At 39.3% G+C, this 16,724-nt stretch overlaps 2 protein-coding genes and 1 pseudogene across 4 annotated transcripts in view; all 3 read right to left on the minus strand.

Moving 5' to 3' along the window:
* Window positions 1-285: 285 nt before the first annotated feature.
* On the minus strand, window positions 286-10,047 carry METTL2A (methyltransferase 2A, tRNA N3-cytidine). 2 transcript variants are annotated; one of them, XM_039859217.1, is made up of 9 exons: window positions 9,889-10,047; window positions 9,606-9,697; window positions 7,955-8,310; window positions 6,813-6,862; window positions 6,449-6,509; window positions 4,882-5,021; window positions 3,331-3,437; window positions 1,925-1,990; window positions 286-1,098 (listed from the first exon to the last, which is right to left on the minus strand). In XM_039859217.1, the coding sequence occupies exons 1-9, from the start codon at window positions 9,996-9,998 to the stop codon at window positions 941-943; spliced, it is 1,140 nt and encodes a 379-aa protein (XP_039715151.1). In that variant the 5' UTR covers window positions 9,999-10,047; the 3' UTR covers window positions 286-940. The 2 variants fall into 2 exon arrangements, with proteins under 2 accessions (XP_039715151.1, XP_039715152.1); XM_039859218.1 differs by lacking the exon at window positions 9,606-9,697 and having other exon boundaries at window positions 9,889-10,016.
* Window positions 5,275-5,390, minus strand: LOC120600402 (uncharacterized; annotated as a pseudogene).
* Window positions 10,048-13,838: 3,791 nt separating the features above from the next.
* The window catches only part of EFCAB3 (EF-hand calcium binding domain 3), a 32,978-nt gene continuing 30,092 nt past the window's right edge, over window positions 13,839-16,724 (minus strand). For both annotated transcript variants that reach the window (XM_039859215.1, XM_039859216.1), the window contains 2 exons: window positions 16,420-16,542; window positions 13,839-14,165 (listed from right to left, as the gene is read on the minus strand). In XM_039859215.1, coding sequence (XP_039715149.1) covers window positions 13,839-14,165; window positions 16,420-16,542 — 450 coding nt within the window. The remainder of the gene's footprint in view (window positions 14,166-16,419; window positions 16,543-16,724) is intronic.

Raw genomic sequence — 16,724 nt, forward strand, 5'->3', positions numbered from 1 at the left:
GCAGTGTTTCCATGTAAATTTCTACTTCTGATGGACTTGATATAGGAGAATGTCCTAAAACAGGAATTAAACATTAAAGTATGTAGGAGTGTTGAGTCATCACCTTGCAACTTACTCTTAAAAATGATTCAATTTAAAAAACCTATTTTCGTAATACTCCTGGTACTATACCTTTAAGTTTGGAATTATTTTAAAAATTGCTTGTGTTTTCACATTTTCACATATGTAAGTAAAATAATAAAACAATTATGAAACTATCTAAGTTTAAGTTGAAAATCCAAAATGTAGGAATGAAGAATTGAAATTTTTTATTTGGTAAAATTAAGAATATATCATATAACTTATGGACCACCAAGAAAGAACCATGTAAAAGTGGTAAATGAAAACAAGCAGAACAAAAAAGTAACACTGATGATGATCACATTTAGCCACTTCAGTGATGTGGCTAAAATAAGGTTCTCCTAATTCCTTTTGTGTCAAACACGTAAGGGCACAATAAAAAAATATAATCCTAAAAGTGAAGATCCTTTTAATTTTTAGACACAGGTTAGAGGGGGAAAAGTACTTAAAATATCATGGAACCAGGTATTTGAACTCTCAAATAATTCAATAAAACTTATAGTCAAATGATACTTTATCATATATAATACTTTCGCATGGAAATAAATTTCTGTTGTCTTTTAAATTCCTAATTCTCATGAATGTTTCAGTTAACTAACAAAATGGCAAGTCTCTGAGATCTCAAAGTAAGAAAAAACTTGAGAAAAAGTATATAGTAAAGGGTTTCATAAATATGAAGCATAATTGTTATAATCTTGATAAAAAGTAATTTTTCCTAGGTTCAAGGCTCAAGTTTGTTTGAATCCTTGAGCTATCCAACCTCAACAAGATGCCATTTGTGGGTGTTCTTTTTAAAATGTCCCAGTGAGCTCCCACCATGTCAGGAGCCAGTGTTGGACAGAAGAGGTTTGCGATATTTGCACTGAATCCAAACTCGGTACATTGTCAGCTGTTTCCCTCGGTTGACTTGCAATCGGCGATCCACCAGGTTCTGAACCTTTTCCAGTCCAGCAGTAGTGAAAAGTGTGTCCAGTTCATCTAGTTTAGAAAAGAGATGTTTATATATTTTCCCCTGAAGAAAAAAGTGTTTACCACTTCCCATGTTAAATGGAGCTCCTTGAGATCGCTGTCACTATTTGTACTTTTTAAATGACTTCAGTGGGGCTGTTTAGTTATAAATGCAGTAATGGCCTGGTAATAGCAAGTTCACATTTAGGTAGCAGAAGCCAAACCATCTGGGAAGGGCAGTCTAGAATCCAGAGGAAGGGCTTCCCTAGGAGTCAGCTAATGGGGAGAAATTTTCACAAGGGCTCTGTTGGACGCCTTAACATTACATGTAAAAAATCTACATATATGTATATTAAAGCCTTTTTTTTATTTTTTTAAAGGGGAGAGGTTCTATCACTTTAACCAAAGGCTCAAAAAAGTCTATGATCTGACAAAGGGCCCAGGAATGGAGTGTTCTTAAGGCAATGGTGGAGGAGGAAACTCGCAGCCGGGCAAGGAGCAGAGTTGAGCAGTGAATGCTAAGTTCACCTTAACTCGGATGCACCTAAGACATAATCCAGCTTAGCAGGTGAAACAGCTGGACTCTTGCAAAACAGGCTGGTTTCCCGTTGTGGACAAAGTGACAGAGAGGAAAAGCATAAAGAAGAGCAAGGAGGAGAACAGAAGTGCGAACAAGCTGAGCCTATCTGGAGAATAGTGAACGGTTCAGGTCGGCTGTGAGGGATGGGGAAGGGCAGGAAAAGGCTGCAAAAGGAAGGAGGGCCAGATGATTTTAGTTTTGAAAGTACACCAATGAGCATTTAATATGGTACTCTGGGAGTGTTAGCATAATAAGCAAAGATGAGTATTTTCGTACCTTGTGTGAAGAAGTAAACTCTGGTGCCATCACCTCTCACATAGAAATTTTCAGACAGACACTGACCTGCAGAGTGATGTGGTAAAAATTAGAAAAACTATGAAGCACTTCTTTGAACTTTACTGTCAATCAAATGTACATCACAGATTAACTTCTTGGGCAGAGAATGGAATTTTCTTGGTCATATTTGGTACTTGGCAGGAATCTTCAATTTCTCTCCTACAAAAGAATGGTGCTTTGAAAAGAGCAGCCCAAGGGGAATATTCAAACCACAGTGCTAGATTCTCAGGTCTGTTTTAGAGTTCTGTGTGACGCTGAAACAGATGGTGTTTTCCCCGCTTCCCTGATTAAATAAATACTGTTAAAAAAAAAAAGGAAAAAGAAAAATAGAAAGCAAGCAGTATAGTTGAGTTTAAGGAAAGGAAACTTAAGGTATCTCCATTTATGAATGTTTACACACACATTCATAAATGATCACACACACAGTTTTATCCTGGACACTCTTATCCTTCTGCTATGCCCCCGAATTTATGCCAATTTAACCTGGTGTGAAATCCTTCACCTTTTGAATGTCAATAAAATCTACTTGCTCTTTTGCTTCCTTGTGTATTTCTCCCCAGCTGTCATTATATGTGGGATCAAGTTTAAAATTCTCAGGTACAGTTTTCCTCCCTTGGTAATGCAATGGCAACACCCTCCACTCCTGAGCCAGCGGTATGGGGTCTGCCTCACATGGCAGGCACGACAGTCCCCTATCCAGAGGCATTCACTTTGTTTTCAAGATTTTGCTTATGCATATATTATAGATTGGTTCTTGAAGAATTTCCAGGACTGTTGGGTTCAACAGATAATACAAGGTGCTTTAAATAAGGTCATAATGATTCATGTTTCTACCAGTAATGGAGGAACATATCACTTTCTTTGAATTGGCCAGCAATAGGTTTAAGAACTGGATCTCATTGTTATTTTTATTTCCTTGAAGTTTTGTTTTTGGTCATTTGGCTATGTTCTTCTGTGAAGCAACTCTAAAATATCCCTTCCCTGTTTTTTGGGTGGGTTACTGATCTTTTTCTTATCAATTTGCCAACAGCCCCTTGAAGAGCATAGATATTAAGTCTTTATCTGTTCTATGTACCAAAAATATTTGTCCTTTAACTTTTTAATGGCATCTTTTGCCATACCACTTTTAAAATTACTTATGTAATCAAATGTCTTTTTGTAAAAATAGCTCTTCTAAAAGTAGCTGTCTTAGTTAAAAAGACCCCCCTAACACTGGATTATACAAGTCTTCAAAAACAGACCACTCTTGTCATGTATCAAGTGGGTTTATCTATGGAGCTATAATTCTAGAGTCTCTATTCTGTTCTGATGGCAAAACTATTGTTTTGATTACAGGAGCAAAATACCATTTTTAAACCGAAGCTGAGCCATGTCATAGCGGCCATAATCTCGCAGAAGCATCATCCCTCCAGGCCTCAGAAGCCTGCTCAGCCTGTTGATAGCCTTCTGCATCCTGTGGGGAAACAGGGAATGAAGATCAGGTTTCTTTAAGGACAGGGTTCCTTTTCCTTGTCACATATTCTGAAAAGCCCACGGACTTGCTAATCCTGAAATCTTAGATCCTCTGCCCTTGCTTCGGTTAGATTGAGAGCACACAACCAATCTTGTGTCCCTTCTGCTGCCTGCTCACAACTGTGGCTTCAATCCACTGCCTTTGGTATGAAGAGGCCCGAGGATAACCTGCTTCCTTCCGCCTTAGGGCTCCACTGTGGGGGAAGTGACATACCCTCTGCCTGGCTCACTTCCTATTCCTCCTGGGATCACCTCACGGGGAAGCCATCCCTGCCCTGTGCTTCCACGTCTCACCAGGTGTGGGACTGCTAGCTGACTGACTCATCTGCCTGCCTCACTAGGCCCAAGCTGTTTGAGTGCAGAGACTTGATCTTTCTATTTGTTAAATAAAGACTGAGCCTCAAGAACACATAATTTACATGGTGACAGTATGCAAATGAGTAATTATGGGCAGAGCACTTCACATTTCTTTCCACACTTTCCATATTGAGATTTAGTGCCGGTTTCAGCTTTACTAAATTCAGAGGTGTAAATGCTACAAACTTACAAAAAAACTCCACTTGAAAGTCTATTTAAATATCAAGTAATCAATTAATTTTAATGTTTTGTTTCAGTCTATGTCAGTTTTAAAAAGTCTGAAGCATTCGAACTTCTGCAGTTATTAATGCCGAGAAGCATGCTGGGCCCTTTGGTCTGCCCTCCATCTGCCTTTATTGTACCCTCACAATATCCCTGTCGGGTCAGATGACTCAATGCTATTCTAGAGGAAACACGGGCTAGATCACTCTCCTGGGTCTCCAACCAACACTGCTTCCTTGAGACGGTATTTTACCAGGATGACAGGTTGTTGAAGGCTATGAGGCTTTAATATTATTTTTAGGCTATAGCAATGGAATTTCCTTTTACCTAAACTTGATTTTATGGAATTCTACTGTACCTTAGTTTTTCACAGAACTTAAGGATGAGAGAACACCTATGTTAAGCTTCACTGTAAATTTTGTGCTGTTAATAAACCTAGCTTATTTAAAGCATTTAAAAAGGCCAATAATGAGATGTTACCTAAGAGTGGTGGCACCCACAGTTCTAAAATAGCATGCTATGAGATTATCAATAGGGAATTTCTCCACACGTCCATTAAAGACTGCTCTCTCATTCTTTGGGGGGATACTAAACCATAAAGATGAAAAAGACTGACCACTGCAGTTAATGGGAAGAGGTTTAGAGGCTGAAACAGAAGAATCCATAAACAGACTTCAAGACGAATTTAGGAAAATAGTTGAGATGCTTATATCACCTTGGATGGAGTGGCTTCCTCCTGTCTATCAGAATATCCTTTCCATTTAGGGCCCAACCCTAATATCCAGGTTAAAGGACCTCAAACTTACTTGTCTGGAACAATTGCGGAAAGAACATATATGAGGATGATGACATCGAGACTATTACTGGGAACTGGGTAGCTCTTATCTTCATCACACAAATCATGAACAAAAGCGTAACACCGAGAAGGATCATATGCTGAATTTGTCTGCAGGCGGTTAGGAGACACGCACACATTAGAAAATGTTCACAGGGCTTCAAGGAAAACTAACTTTGCTTTACGTGTTAACTGCAGTTACTTCACTAAGGCATGCATCCTTAATCGCATCCTTACTCAAAAGCTAAGAATTATGAACTCTAGTGAAGAGCCTAAGGAATCTAACTGGAGCTTTTAAAATGAAATGTTCCCAATTTCTCTTTCATTCTTTTTAAAAAAACTTCATTATTATTATTATTATTTATGCCTATAGCACCTGGTCTTCCTACGTGGTCTCCCATCCAAGTACTAACCAGGCCCAACCCTGCTTAGCTTCTGAGATCAGACATCAGGCTTGTTCAGGGTGGCATGGCCATAGACCACGGACCATGGCTCCACTGGGGTGCGAACCCAGGACCTTCTGCATGTAAAGCAGACGTGCTAACCACTACACTATGGAACCATGTCCTGCTTTCATTCTTTATTCTGATGTAGAGACTTGGACGTGAGGACTGGAAAATAATCAGGAAGTGACCAAGAGGGAAAAGAAAAACCTCATAAAGAAAGACAAAACATATCAAAAAAGCAGGATTTAAAACAACTCCCAATCTAACTATGGCATATTATACAGATCACAGAATTCTCCAGGAAAATCTATTTCTCTAAATGTGGAAAATTAACTTATTATAACAGAAACATTTTAGGGTAACTTTGTTTTCCACATCTCTTTTCTCCAAAAATGTGACTTTGTTCCTCATTGGCCACAGCTAATTCAAAAAGAACACATAGATTATCAGCTGGGCTGAGTCAACCAGATTCTTTCTGAGGATTCTGCAGTAGGGACACAGTCATTCTGGCGCAGTTCTGAAAACCAAACAAGGTGGACTTGTAAGGGACCAGGAGGGGCAAGCATGTCTACGCCATGTTCAAAACCAGGAAAAACCTACTACACAAAACTAGTCTGCAAAGAGAAAACAAATAGAAAAGGCAAATGAACACTGGGCAATGAGAGAGAAAGACACCACGAACTTCAGGGAGGTATTGTGATAGAAACTTTATTGATTGAGTTTGTCTAGATGTTTCTGTGACTTACAACTCAAAGAACCCTGAGTGAAATAATCACCTCATTTCAATCCTTAAAAAATAAGTTTGGAGAGGTCTCTCCATTTATGAATGTTCACACACACATTCATAAATGATAACACACACAGTTTTATCCTGGACACTCTTATCCTTCTGCTATGCCCCTGACTTTATGCCAATTTAACCTGGTGTGAAATCCGTATTCATGTCTGGCCCTTTCCTCTACTCCAGGCTGTTTCAGTAAATTTTTTGCTTTCAGGCTATATTACAATAAGAAAATAGCTAGAGACTTTGATTTTTAGGAGACCTTTACCCTTCAATCGGTGAAAATCACTGAAAGAAGCCACTGCACTTACCTGGACCAGTTCTATAGCTGTGGAAGAAAAATCACAGCAGTAAACAAAGAGTCTTGGGTCACTGAAATAGGCAGAAAAAAGAGCAGAAGAATTCCATTACAAACTGGATTATGCCTATTCTCTTTCCTGTGTAGCAGAGTTAAAATAGCAAAAGCACCATATATTAACAATGTAACAAGTTTTAAATCTCACTAATTTCCCTGATAACAAAGTTAACTTACAAATCAAATCAAAACAATCCATAAACGGATAATGCAGAAATCTAAATCTCCAATAACTACTGTTACATTGATCAAGTTAGACTTTTGATAAACCTCCCATTTTTCTCTTCTTTGCTGTCCTATAAACTTTACAACAAACTTACTTGTTAGTTTGCAAAATTGGAAAGACTGTGTTTCCCACGCCACAACCAACCTGCAGACAGAAATGAACTATTAATCATAGAACTTTCCAAAGAATTCCTTGAAGCTAGATAATCAAAAATATATAATCTTGCCTAATTATCCTAGGGAAGATGGTAGTGACCAGAGCTAAACAATACCCATGACATTTCCTGACCCTGACCTCAAAAACCCTTAAAGAGGTAGCCATAAAAGACAAAAGCATGAGCTTTCATTAACAGAAGGGAGCTGGTCTGGAAAAAAGGGCATGGGTTGCTTTTAATTTTTGAATTCTAGCAAATGATCCTGTAGATGAAATACTTTCTTACTGAAATCCACTATATTATGGAAAAATGTTTCTAACAGACTGGGCTGAAAAATTCATGAAAGGCAGCCATGGTTACATTGCCCTAAATACAGTGCTGGGTATGGTAATAATAAAAAGTGACCATTTGCTAAGGGCTTACTATGTGCCAGACACCATTCTTAAGCCACTTCACAAACATTATCTCAATTAGTTCTCATAAAAACTATGAGGTAGAGAGAGAAAGGCAAAAGTCATGTTCTGCCTGGGGAAGCGGGTAAGGGATTAGTATAAAGTCATACCATAGGACTCAATCCCAAGATGAATCAACTCCCAGTGGAGTGTGTAGTCACCACTTGTGAATTTACATTACAGTATGCACCTAGACATCTCTCTCTAGCTTTGCCTCTACAACACCATCCAAAATTGAAAGACAAGAATTCTCCCACATCTGAGTAGCAGGCACCATCCCAATGAACTCTCTATTTTACAATTATATTAGAAGTAAGAGAAGTATCAGAAGTTGTCTTGTGACCTGGGACTCTTTTCCAGATGACAGGTATAGCATGACCTACATACTGGATGCAATATGTTCCCAGCACCTCAGGTGATCTATCTTTATTTGCCACACTGCTAGATATCTTGGTCTACATTTAAGGCATTTCATTGGTTCACAAATGGAGAGGATTCCAGGCCAACATGAGAGTTAAGTCTAGTCAGCTTTATCAGAGAGAAATTGCTTTGTGGTCAGCCTCTCTATGCTGACCATGTGCACAATATAACAACTTCACTAACCCCAGTACCAGGACAAGAAAAGGTTACCTCGAGTATTCGATAGGTAGCTGAGGATCCAGGAAACTCATCAGCACAGATTTCCAAGTGACTGAGTTTCTGAGTTACATTCTCTTCCACAGGAAGGGCCTGTGTTTTATGTCCAAGGCTGTTTGAATAACACTGGTGCTGTTCTTCTATTATTAAACCAGGTCTGTGCTCTCTTCTACATTCAGGCACTTCAATTCCTTTGTTTTCTGAGAGCAAATCCTTCATGTCATTTTGGTTTTGGCTAGGTGCCAGCTCTGGGAATTCGGTAAAAAGCCAATGTCTGTCCTTGAAAAATCCATTTTCGTGGATTTTGTAGAAGTCGTTCCAATATTTGTGGGCATTGATATCATAATCAACTGAAAATATTTAAACAAAACTTAAGAAACATCTCTCAATATTTTATTTGTATCTAATGTCAATTATCATCCTGCTTTGCTGAATGCCATTTTATACTAAAAGCATCAAGTAGAGCCATAGCCTGAGAGCTGAAGATCCCTTAGTCTTACCACCTATCGTACTTGAATTCCCTCTATATCTCGTTCTTCCATGGAGTCCAATTTCTGGACCTATCAATTTTTCTCCCAAATCTTTGGATGACTCTTAACTATTAGAAAATTCTAATGTTAAGAGTTTTCATGACAGAGGACAGGAGATACTAGAGAAGTATGGACCATTTAAAAGAAATCTCTTGTTTAAAGTGATCAAGGTAGTCCTAGATTTTAGGTTTCTGCTCTTTGATAATACAGGACCTTGACTAGTGTAGCAAAAAAATAAAAAACTAAGAAATTGGAGTTTAGTTGTTTGTACCACTGCTACTAACTGCTTACCTCTGGGCAAGGCATTTAATGTCCTGTGGTCCAAGTTTCTTTAACTGTAAAAAGAGGATATTGGACTACATGATTTTCAAAATCCCTTTCAACTTTAACTTGCTTTGATTTAGTATCTGCCAAACTCCGAAAGGTAATATTTTGTAATTGAAATCTAATTGTTGTACAGAACTCTTTCAGTATTATTTTCTAATTTCTAGTCCTACCTTCAATAGTCTCTCAGGACACAGGCTCAACCAGTTCTAGTTTTGGTAACCAAAGATATTTTACAGTGAAACCATCCACCTCTCCAGAAGCGGCCTCTTTTTATTTGGCCAAACTTATCTTCATTCTACTTCATCTATCTTTCCTTGGGAGAAGCCCTAAATCCTTGCAGCCATTAAACAAGGAAAAGACACATAATTCACCAATCCCTAGCCCCCTCCCCTAACAACATTTAGAATCTGAACACTTGGATTAGCGTCAATGGCAACAGTTCCTCAGGCAAAAGTGCTATCATGTAGAAAGTTCATCCTCTAAGCCAATCGTGTGGCGGTTCCCACAGGACAGCAATATTAATGTGGGTCTAGTTAACATAACTGAAAACTAGAATATTACCAATCCAAACAAAAACACCCTCTATACTCTACCAAAATTTTACGGTGTAGCCCTTTTCCATCCTTGCACATTCCCTCCGCCTCCCGTTCTACCCCCGAGTTCGGTATCAGTCCAGTTACACAGGCTCTTGGCGGCCTCGGTTCTCTGGCCTCCGGGAGAGCGCGTCCGGTAGTACACTGGCTGTGGGTACCATTGAGAGCCGCTCGGCCCCCGCACCCCGGGCGCACCTTGCTTCTCCTGGCACACCCGCTGGGTACTGTTCTCCCTGACTTTCCTCTCCGCTGCCGCGGCTTGCTCTTCCGACCACTCCACATTGTCCCTGGGAAAATCAAACGGGACGCTTAGGGGCCTCACGTTCCAACTGTGGGCAGGGTGAGTCGCTGGCCTAGGAGCACCTCTCCCGTGGGAACCGAGCGCCTCGAGTAGTCAGCGGTCAGGGGCTTCTCGGAGCGCTGCGGGGCGACAGGACAGAGGGCGAGCCGCAGGCCGCTCAAGGGGAAGGGCGGTTACCAGGCATTGTGGTGGAAGATGCGCGCCGGATCGCTCAGGAACCGGGTCCCGAACTGCTGCCTCTTCCCGCCGGCCACAGTGGGCACGCCTTCAGGGTAGGAGCCGGCCATGATACCGGAGCCGGAAATATCTACCTTTCCGTAACGCGAGAACTTCCTGCGGGGCCACGCCCCCTCCGGAAGGCGCAGGGTCTGGGCGGGAAAAGACGGAGGCGGGGCGGCCCAGGATACCAGTGTCAGTGTGGGGCGCCGTCGCGTGGGGCGGGCCCTGAGCTGAGAAGGGTTCTCGCCCCGGAGTTGCTTCTCCTTGAGTAGGCACTGGTGGGCATGCATGCCGGCGAGAAAGTGGGAGACCTTTCATTTGAGCCTTCTTTCAATGCTGTTTCCTTTTGTAAAAACGGGAAAACTTGAGTCTCTTTAAAAATTAAGGATACCTAGTTCCACTGTAGAGCCGATGGCTAGAAGAATTAAGGAAGATAGCACGCAGGGTGAAGAAATAGGGCAATTTTCCAGTTTCTTTAGTCAGCTTTTCATAGTGGGGAAAGCTATGAAATATACATTTTATGATATATATAGATATACATGTATGTGTATGTCTATATATCTATGTACCTCCGCACTTTTTCTTGGGTGAAGATATGAAATGCATTACGAGGACATAGTTTACCCATCAGATCAAATGGGATAACAAAGGCTAAGTTTTAAAAAAGTTTATAACCATTTACTTTTTTGAATTATTCATACCTGAGCTTTGCACAGTCAAAATTGTAATGCACACAGTTTGTTATATTAATACATTTCAGTCTTACATTTATAATTTCAATAATTATTACACAATGATTCTTACAAGAATCTAGAAGAAAGTATACTTTTAACATAAAGTAAGGTTGGTTGAGAAGACTTCCAGGAGAAGGGTGACTACTATTTGGAAAAAGAGAAGAAAAGGGTTAATTAGTTATTTGAATAGTGCAATACTAGACTTAGCAGACTAACAACCAGGGTTAATTTACTCTACTGCAAATTTTTTCTGTATGCGAAACTAAGGGGAGTAATGAGAGATTCTATACTCTTCCTAAAAATGCGAGCAACCCCCAAACATTCTCTAATCACAAAGAAAAATACACGAGTGAATCAAAAAGATAGCGAAGAACTTGCACTTCATTTGATGACAAAATACTTTCGCCATCGTTATCATCTTTTGAAATATTTGAACAAAACCACCTTTCCAAATAATAAATATGAGGATTTTAACTTTTCTCAAGGCCAGCTGCTTGCAGATATGATGGTTGATTTATATTTATTCTTAGCATCTCATTCTCTCATCTACAGGCTTTTTTTCCTTCCACACCGAGAGCTGTTAGTGCTCCCAATAGTCCCACTGCTATTTTCTTGTAAAGAGCACACTCTGTCTTCACTTGAAGTTACTTACAGAGTTTCAAAAGAGTCATTTAAAATGTCAAACGACTTGGACCTTATTTATGAACTGTGCTAAAGTATCCTAAACGTAACTTTGACATAGTTACCGTGGTTGATCTGTACAACTCACTTTTCTTCATCTTTTAAAGCACCTAAAATAATTTTTCGAAAGAAATTTGGAAGACATGACTGTGGGTCCTCTGTGGTATCAGATTTTACGGCGGACTTCAGCGGGCACTGCGTTTCAGAGGAGCTAAGGGTCCCTCTGCTGGTGAGTAGTGAGAACTCTTCTAGCTCACTGGGTGGCATGGGTTCAAAGGAAGTAAAAGGTTAAGAACTCTCAGTCTGGATTATTGCCTTAGGTGTCAACCTGGGACAGGGGTAGTTAATTGCTTTTCTTTCAGTTCCAATCAGTGGAAATTCTGGTCCCTGTAAGCTTGTGCTCTGGAACTGAAGGGCTAAGTAAGGAAGGCACCCTGGTGTCCTAATTTGCTATCCTTAAGGTTTCACAGAATCTGGACAGCATTTGTAGCAGCCCTAGACAATTGAATAAGCTGGTTTAACAACTGTAATTTTAAAACAGCTTTTCTGTTTTTTTTTTCTCATTGAAAAATAAGTGTTTCTTGTAGAACATTTAGAAGATATAGGTAAGACAAAAGAAAATACCCCATCCTATCCTTAATTTAACCCATTAAACTTTGGTTTATATCCTTCCAGTGCTTTTTCTAATTTATTTCTAGAAATAACTTTTAAGTTATTTTCCGAACAAACTGCTTTGTGCCCTCCCTTTTACAGCTTCATGAGGTATAATTTACACACAGTTCATCCACTTTAAGTATACAGTTTGATGAGTTTTCATAAAAATCTGTATTTGTGTAGCCATGATCATACTTAAAGTTTTAGAACTAATCCATAAAGTTCTCTCATAACTCTTGGCAGTTGTAGCCTGCTTTAAAATTTAATAGCTTGTGAATATCATTCTTTTGTTTGAAATATTTCACGTCATTTTAATGACTCTATTTTGTATAGCTGTATCTTGATTTATTGGACATTTAGGCTATTTTAAGTCTCTTAAAAATTCAGCATGATAAACATCCTTATAACTAAATCATTTTGTACATTCATGATTATTTTTTTAGGAATAATTTCTAGAAGTGGAAGTGCTGAGTCAATGGTTATAATTAGCTCCATTACTAAGCTCTGTGAGGTCAGGGCATTTTATTTGTTTGTTCACAGTTGTATATCTAGATCCTAGAACAGGGTTCAGCACACAGTATGCAACTCAATAAATAATTGGTGAATAATGGCTGAATACCTTTTCTATATGGTATTCCATCAGACAGATGCCAATTTATGCTGTTACTAATCGTGTGATAATTTATTAGAATTTATTACTGTACATTTTTATTACTCTCCTAGATTTCCAGGACAGATCTACTTAAAAATATTCCATTTTATTACCCCATTGATCCAAGGAAATACTTCAGGAATTCTAATATTTTGGCATCTAAATTATATCTCTTAGATTGCCTGTTACACTAGCAGCCATCCCCCCCACTCCCACCCAACAAAAAAAATCTCGTTAAACCATAAATCTTGTTTTTTGGTCAGAAAATATGGTCACTTATGTATAAAGTTAGTTCTTTTCCCCAAAATCATAATATTTGGAGTGGCAAATATATTCAGAGGGTTTAGAATAGTCAATGTAACACAAAATTACTTCAAGACTGTTTCCTTAAACAGTTTTGGGAACCTTCACTATCTTCATTACTTTTTTCTTGGAATGTTATAATTTTACATAATAAGCCACTCTCCCCATCAATATGGGAGATGTCATTTCCTTTTTTTAAAAAGAAAAAAATGTAGTGGGTGATATGTACTTAAACACAACATAGTAAGTTTTATGTATATTTTTCTACAATAAAACAATTACAACCCCCAAACTTATAATACATGTGATTCTTTATTAAATGTATTAAAGAACAACAACAACAAGTGTAATGGATGAGATCAGCTATTTTTAAGAGTATTCCAAGAGAATAGTCTGAAGATGTGTGGCTAAGGAGCCTTAGGAACACCCAAATTTAATCAAGATTCCCTGGGGGATGGTATTATTCCTTGAAACTGAAGGTTATTGTCATCCGCTGCCTTTGGCCGCTTTCACAAGTAATAAAAAATCTAATGCCACTCACAGTCACATCAACTCTGATGCTTATTGCTGGGAGCGCCCGTAGGAGCTCAAAAGGGCAGCCCTGTGTCTGATAAGTGCCTGCTTTCAGCGTTTCTTTCTGCCCAGGCAGTTTTGAGCCAGGTGGGGGCAGCAGAGTACAGCTGGTTGCTAGGGAAATAACAGAATGGCCTCTACTGGTAAGAATGAGGAAACCGCATTATGACTTAAACTTTTTTACTGGTCAGAATTCAAAAGATCTCAACATTTCTAGTTGCTAAGAATGTACTAGACAAAAGGAAGAAACCATAATTTCGATATCTGTGAAAAAGCAGTTTGCAATGAGCTTTTTAGAAAATGCAGAAATTTCATTGTTGAAATCCTTTGAAACCATTTCGTTGTCTTTTTCTTCTTGTCTCTATGTCACACTCACTGATATCTGAAGAGGAAGAGAATGAAGGATTGTGAAAGGAATTTCTATTCACATAGGCATCATATAACCTTAAGTCCTTCGGAGAAAGTAATTCTTGGCAAACATTCCAGGACCATGTATAAGTAGAAAAGGTGTCATAAAAGGACTCATTTTTAGTGTCTATTCCAATCAGATCCCCTCGGATCTTCCGCCAGAGGTTTAGCATTTCTTTCCGGTGCTCAAGGGCAATTCCTAAGTTATAGGTATCTGTAGCTCTCTTCACCTGCAGTGAGAGAGCAGAAGTTTACAGTAATTACCTTAAAATGTCTTCGATTTGTGGACTACAATTCTAGACACCCCAAGAGTTATGTTCCCAGGCTACTTGAAAGTAACCAAGCTTATACATTGGGTAGTGCCTCTTGAGGACACGTGAATTAGGAGTTGATTAACAATGAAAATATATTACTTTGAAATAACGAGATTATAAAAACACAATGGACTAAAACAAAGAGGAAATGTGGGATGGAGATAGGCTCTGGATATAATATGAATGCCAAAGATGCTCTTAGTCCAGCCTAAGGAAGGCAAAGAGAAGATGCCGAGCTGAATAGGTCCTCAAGGATTTGGTAAAATTGAGGGAATGAGTGGTGATAGGAAGGTATTCCAGGGTGAGGGTACAGCATAAGCACAGGCTCGAAGGCAATAAATATCCTGGAGTTGGTGGTGGTGGGGTGGGGGTGTACAGCACTTTGGTATTGCTAAAGTGTCAAGTTAAAAATGGGAAGAAATGATGAAAGCAAGGGAGACAAAGCATTGTCTGCTGTAATCAGGCCCTTAGACTTGGTCTCAGTGAGGCTGGGGAGAGCCTTTTCCTCAGTGGAAATCATGGTGTAAGTGAGCCACTGTTAATGATGGAAGAGAGATAAATCCCTCCGTTGCATGGAGCAGAAAATACAGTTGAAAAATCCTATCATCATTGAGAAGGAAGCATTCTTAAGCTGGACAATGACATAATTAGGTCTTCATGTTAGATCATTAGCAGCTTTGTGTAGAATGGGTGGATGGGAGCAGCTACAAGGTAGGGATACAAGGTTGGCAGTTGTTGTCCAGGCTAGACCCAAAAAAGGCCTCAGTTAAGGCAGTAGTGATAGAATGGAGTGAAGAGGACAGATATGAAGAGTCTTCAGGAGAATGAGAGTAGCCAGATTTGGTGATTGGTGGATGTAAGGAGTGAGGAAAATGTATAAGTTAAGGATGGCCTCTGGCCTTCTAGTTTCAGTGACTGGGTACATGGCGGTATCAACTGAGATACAGCTTCTTAGCCCCTGGGGACAGCTGGTGCTCTAGGCTGGAGGCCTCAGGATATAAGTAGTCTCCATTTAATCCAGTGTGAAGACATGCCTTGAAACAGAGGACAGGAGCCCATTCCTTAGCATTCTTGTGTCATGCAGCACTGACCACCTGTAGCTCTACTTATAACTACTGCTCATTTCCTTCTCCATGTTTTCCACCCTTACTCTAAACTCACTGAGGGTAGGAATTGTATTTTTTTCTCTGTGGTATCTCCTAACCCCAGAACTTTTGTTAACACTGGATAAATATTTACTGAACAAATGAGTGGATGAGTATATATGAGAAGAGCAGTAGGATGAGACTACAAAACTAGAAAATATCAAGACTTAAGGAATGAACATTCAGGAAAGAGAGAGGAAAGAACACAGAGCTACAAGGAGAATTGAAGATGCAGTATTGTAAAGGCCAAGGAGGTAGCAAATGACAAGGAGAGCTTGATCATTAGTGTCAAATGCAGAAGAGAGGTGACTTAAAATAAATACACTCCAATCTGTCTCTGTTAAGTACAAAAGTTGCTAAGAAGTCAGGACACAAAAGTAGATAGGCAGCATAGAATTTTAGTTAAAAGTGTGGATTCTGGAGGCATACTGCCCATGTTTATAATTCTGGCTCTCTTACTTCCTAGCCGTGTGCCTTCAGGCAAGTCACTTAACCTCTCTATGCATATCTGTAAAATGATAAGGAATGATAACAGTGCCTACTTCCAGTAATTGTTGTGATAAGTCCAATGATAAATGAATTAGTACCTGTAGAGCACTTGTAGAGCACAGTGCCTGGCACCTAGGAAGCTCACTTAAACCATTATTATTATTAATTTTTTGGCTGCTATAATAAAGATGCTTTCACTCATCATGATTGCAAGAGTGCACCGCTCACTGTGACTGTTGGTTTAGTACCTTAACTAGTTGCTATTTCCAGCATGAAACAAATGAATGTCTCAGAAATAATGCTGGGTATGGCTCTCCGTAGGTGATTAGCAGGATGAATTATTACAGTTAACATTTGAGTCTATTTGATTATAGAGCAAGAAACGTCACTATGATGGGTAAAAATGAGAAATGATTTTGTCTTATTTTAAAGACAGAGAGCAGGGAAAAAAACCTTTGGGGTTATGGTTGTACCACTGAAGTCGGAAATATTTTTTTCAGTGCTTTCTGGGAAGGCCTTCAACAGTGAGTACTCACGTGCGGTTTGATAGTAGCTGCTTCAGTCACTGTCCAGTTTTGCTTTTTCTTGAGTATTTGGTCAATGGCGAGGATTTCAGGTGGATAGCATGAGGCAGAGTCAATAGGCTTTATATTTGCTGCCTTTATGCACATTTAAGAAAGAAGATGAGTGATACATTTTAGTTTGAATTGTACAACAAAGACTATAAACAGAAGTATATCATATTGTGAAAGCATTTGTATATTATTTATAAGGTTATTGCTAATCTACTTGTCAGTTGTTTGGGGGCACGTGGTATTGTCTCATGTGTAAATGGGCATTT

This window comes from Pteropus medius, unplaced genomic scaffold (genome assembly GCF_902729225.1).
Source record: "Pteropus medius unplaced genomic scaffold, Ma_sr-lr_union100, whole genome shotgun sequence".
NCBI lineage: Eukaryota > Metazoa > Chordata > Mammalia > Chiroptera > Pteropodidae > Pteropus > Pteropus medius.

Bases quoted from the DNA above. Each gene is read 5' to 3' on its own strand.
- METTL2A (XM_039859217.1), bottom strand. From the start codon at position 9,998: ATGGCCGGCTCCTACCCTGAAGGCGTGCCCACTGTGGCCGGCGGGAAG. The intron at 8,311-9,605 runs GTGCGCCCGGGG...AAATATTTTCAG, and splicing joins GGTGTGCCAGGAGAAGCAAG to TTGATTATGATATCAATGCC. The intron at 6,510-6,812 runs GTAAGTTTGTTG...TGCCTATTTCAG, and splicing joins CCAATTTTGCAAACTAACAA to TGACCCAAGACTCTTTGTTT.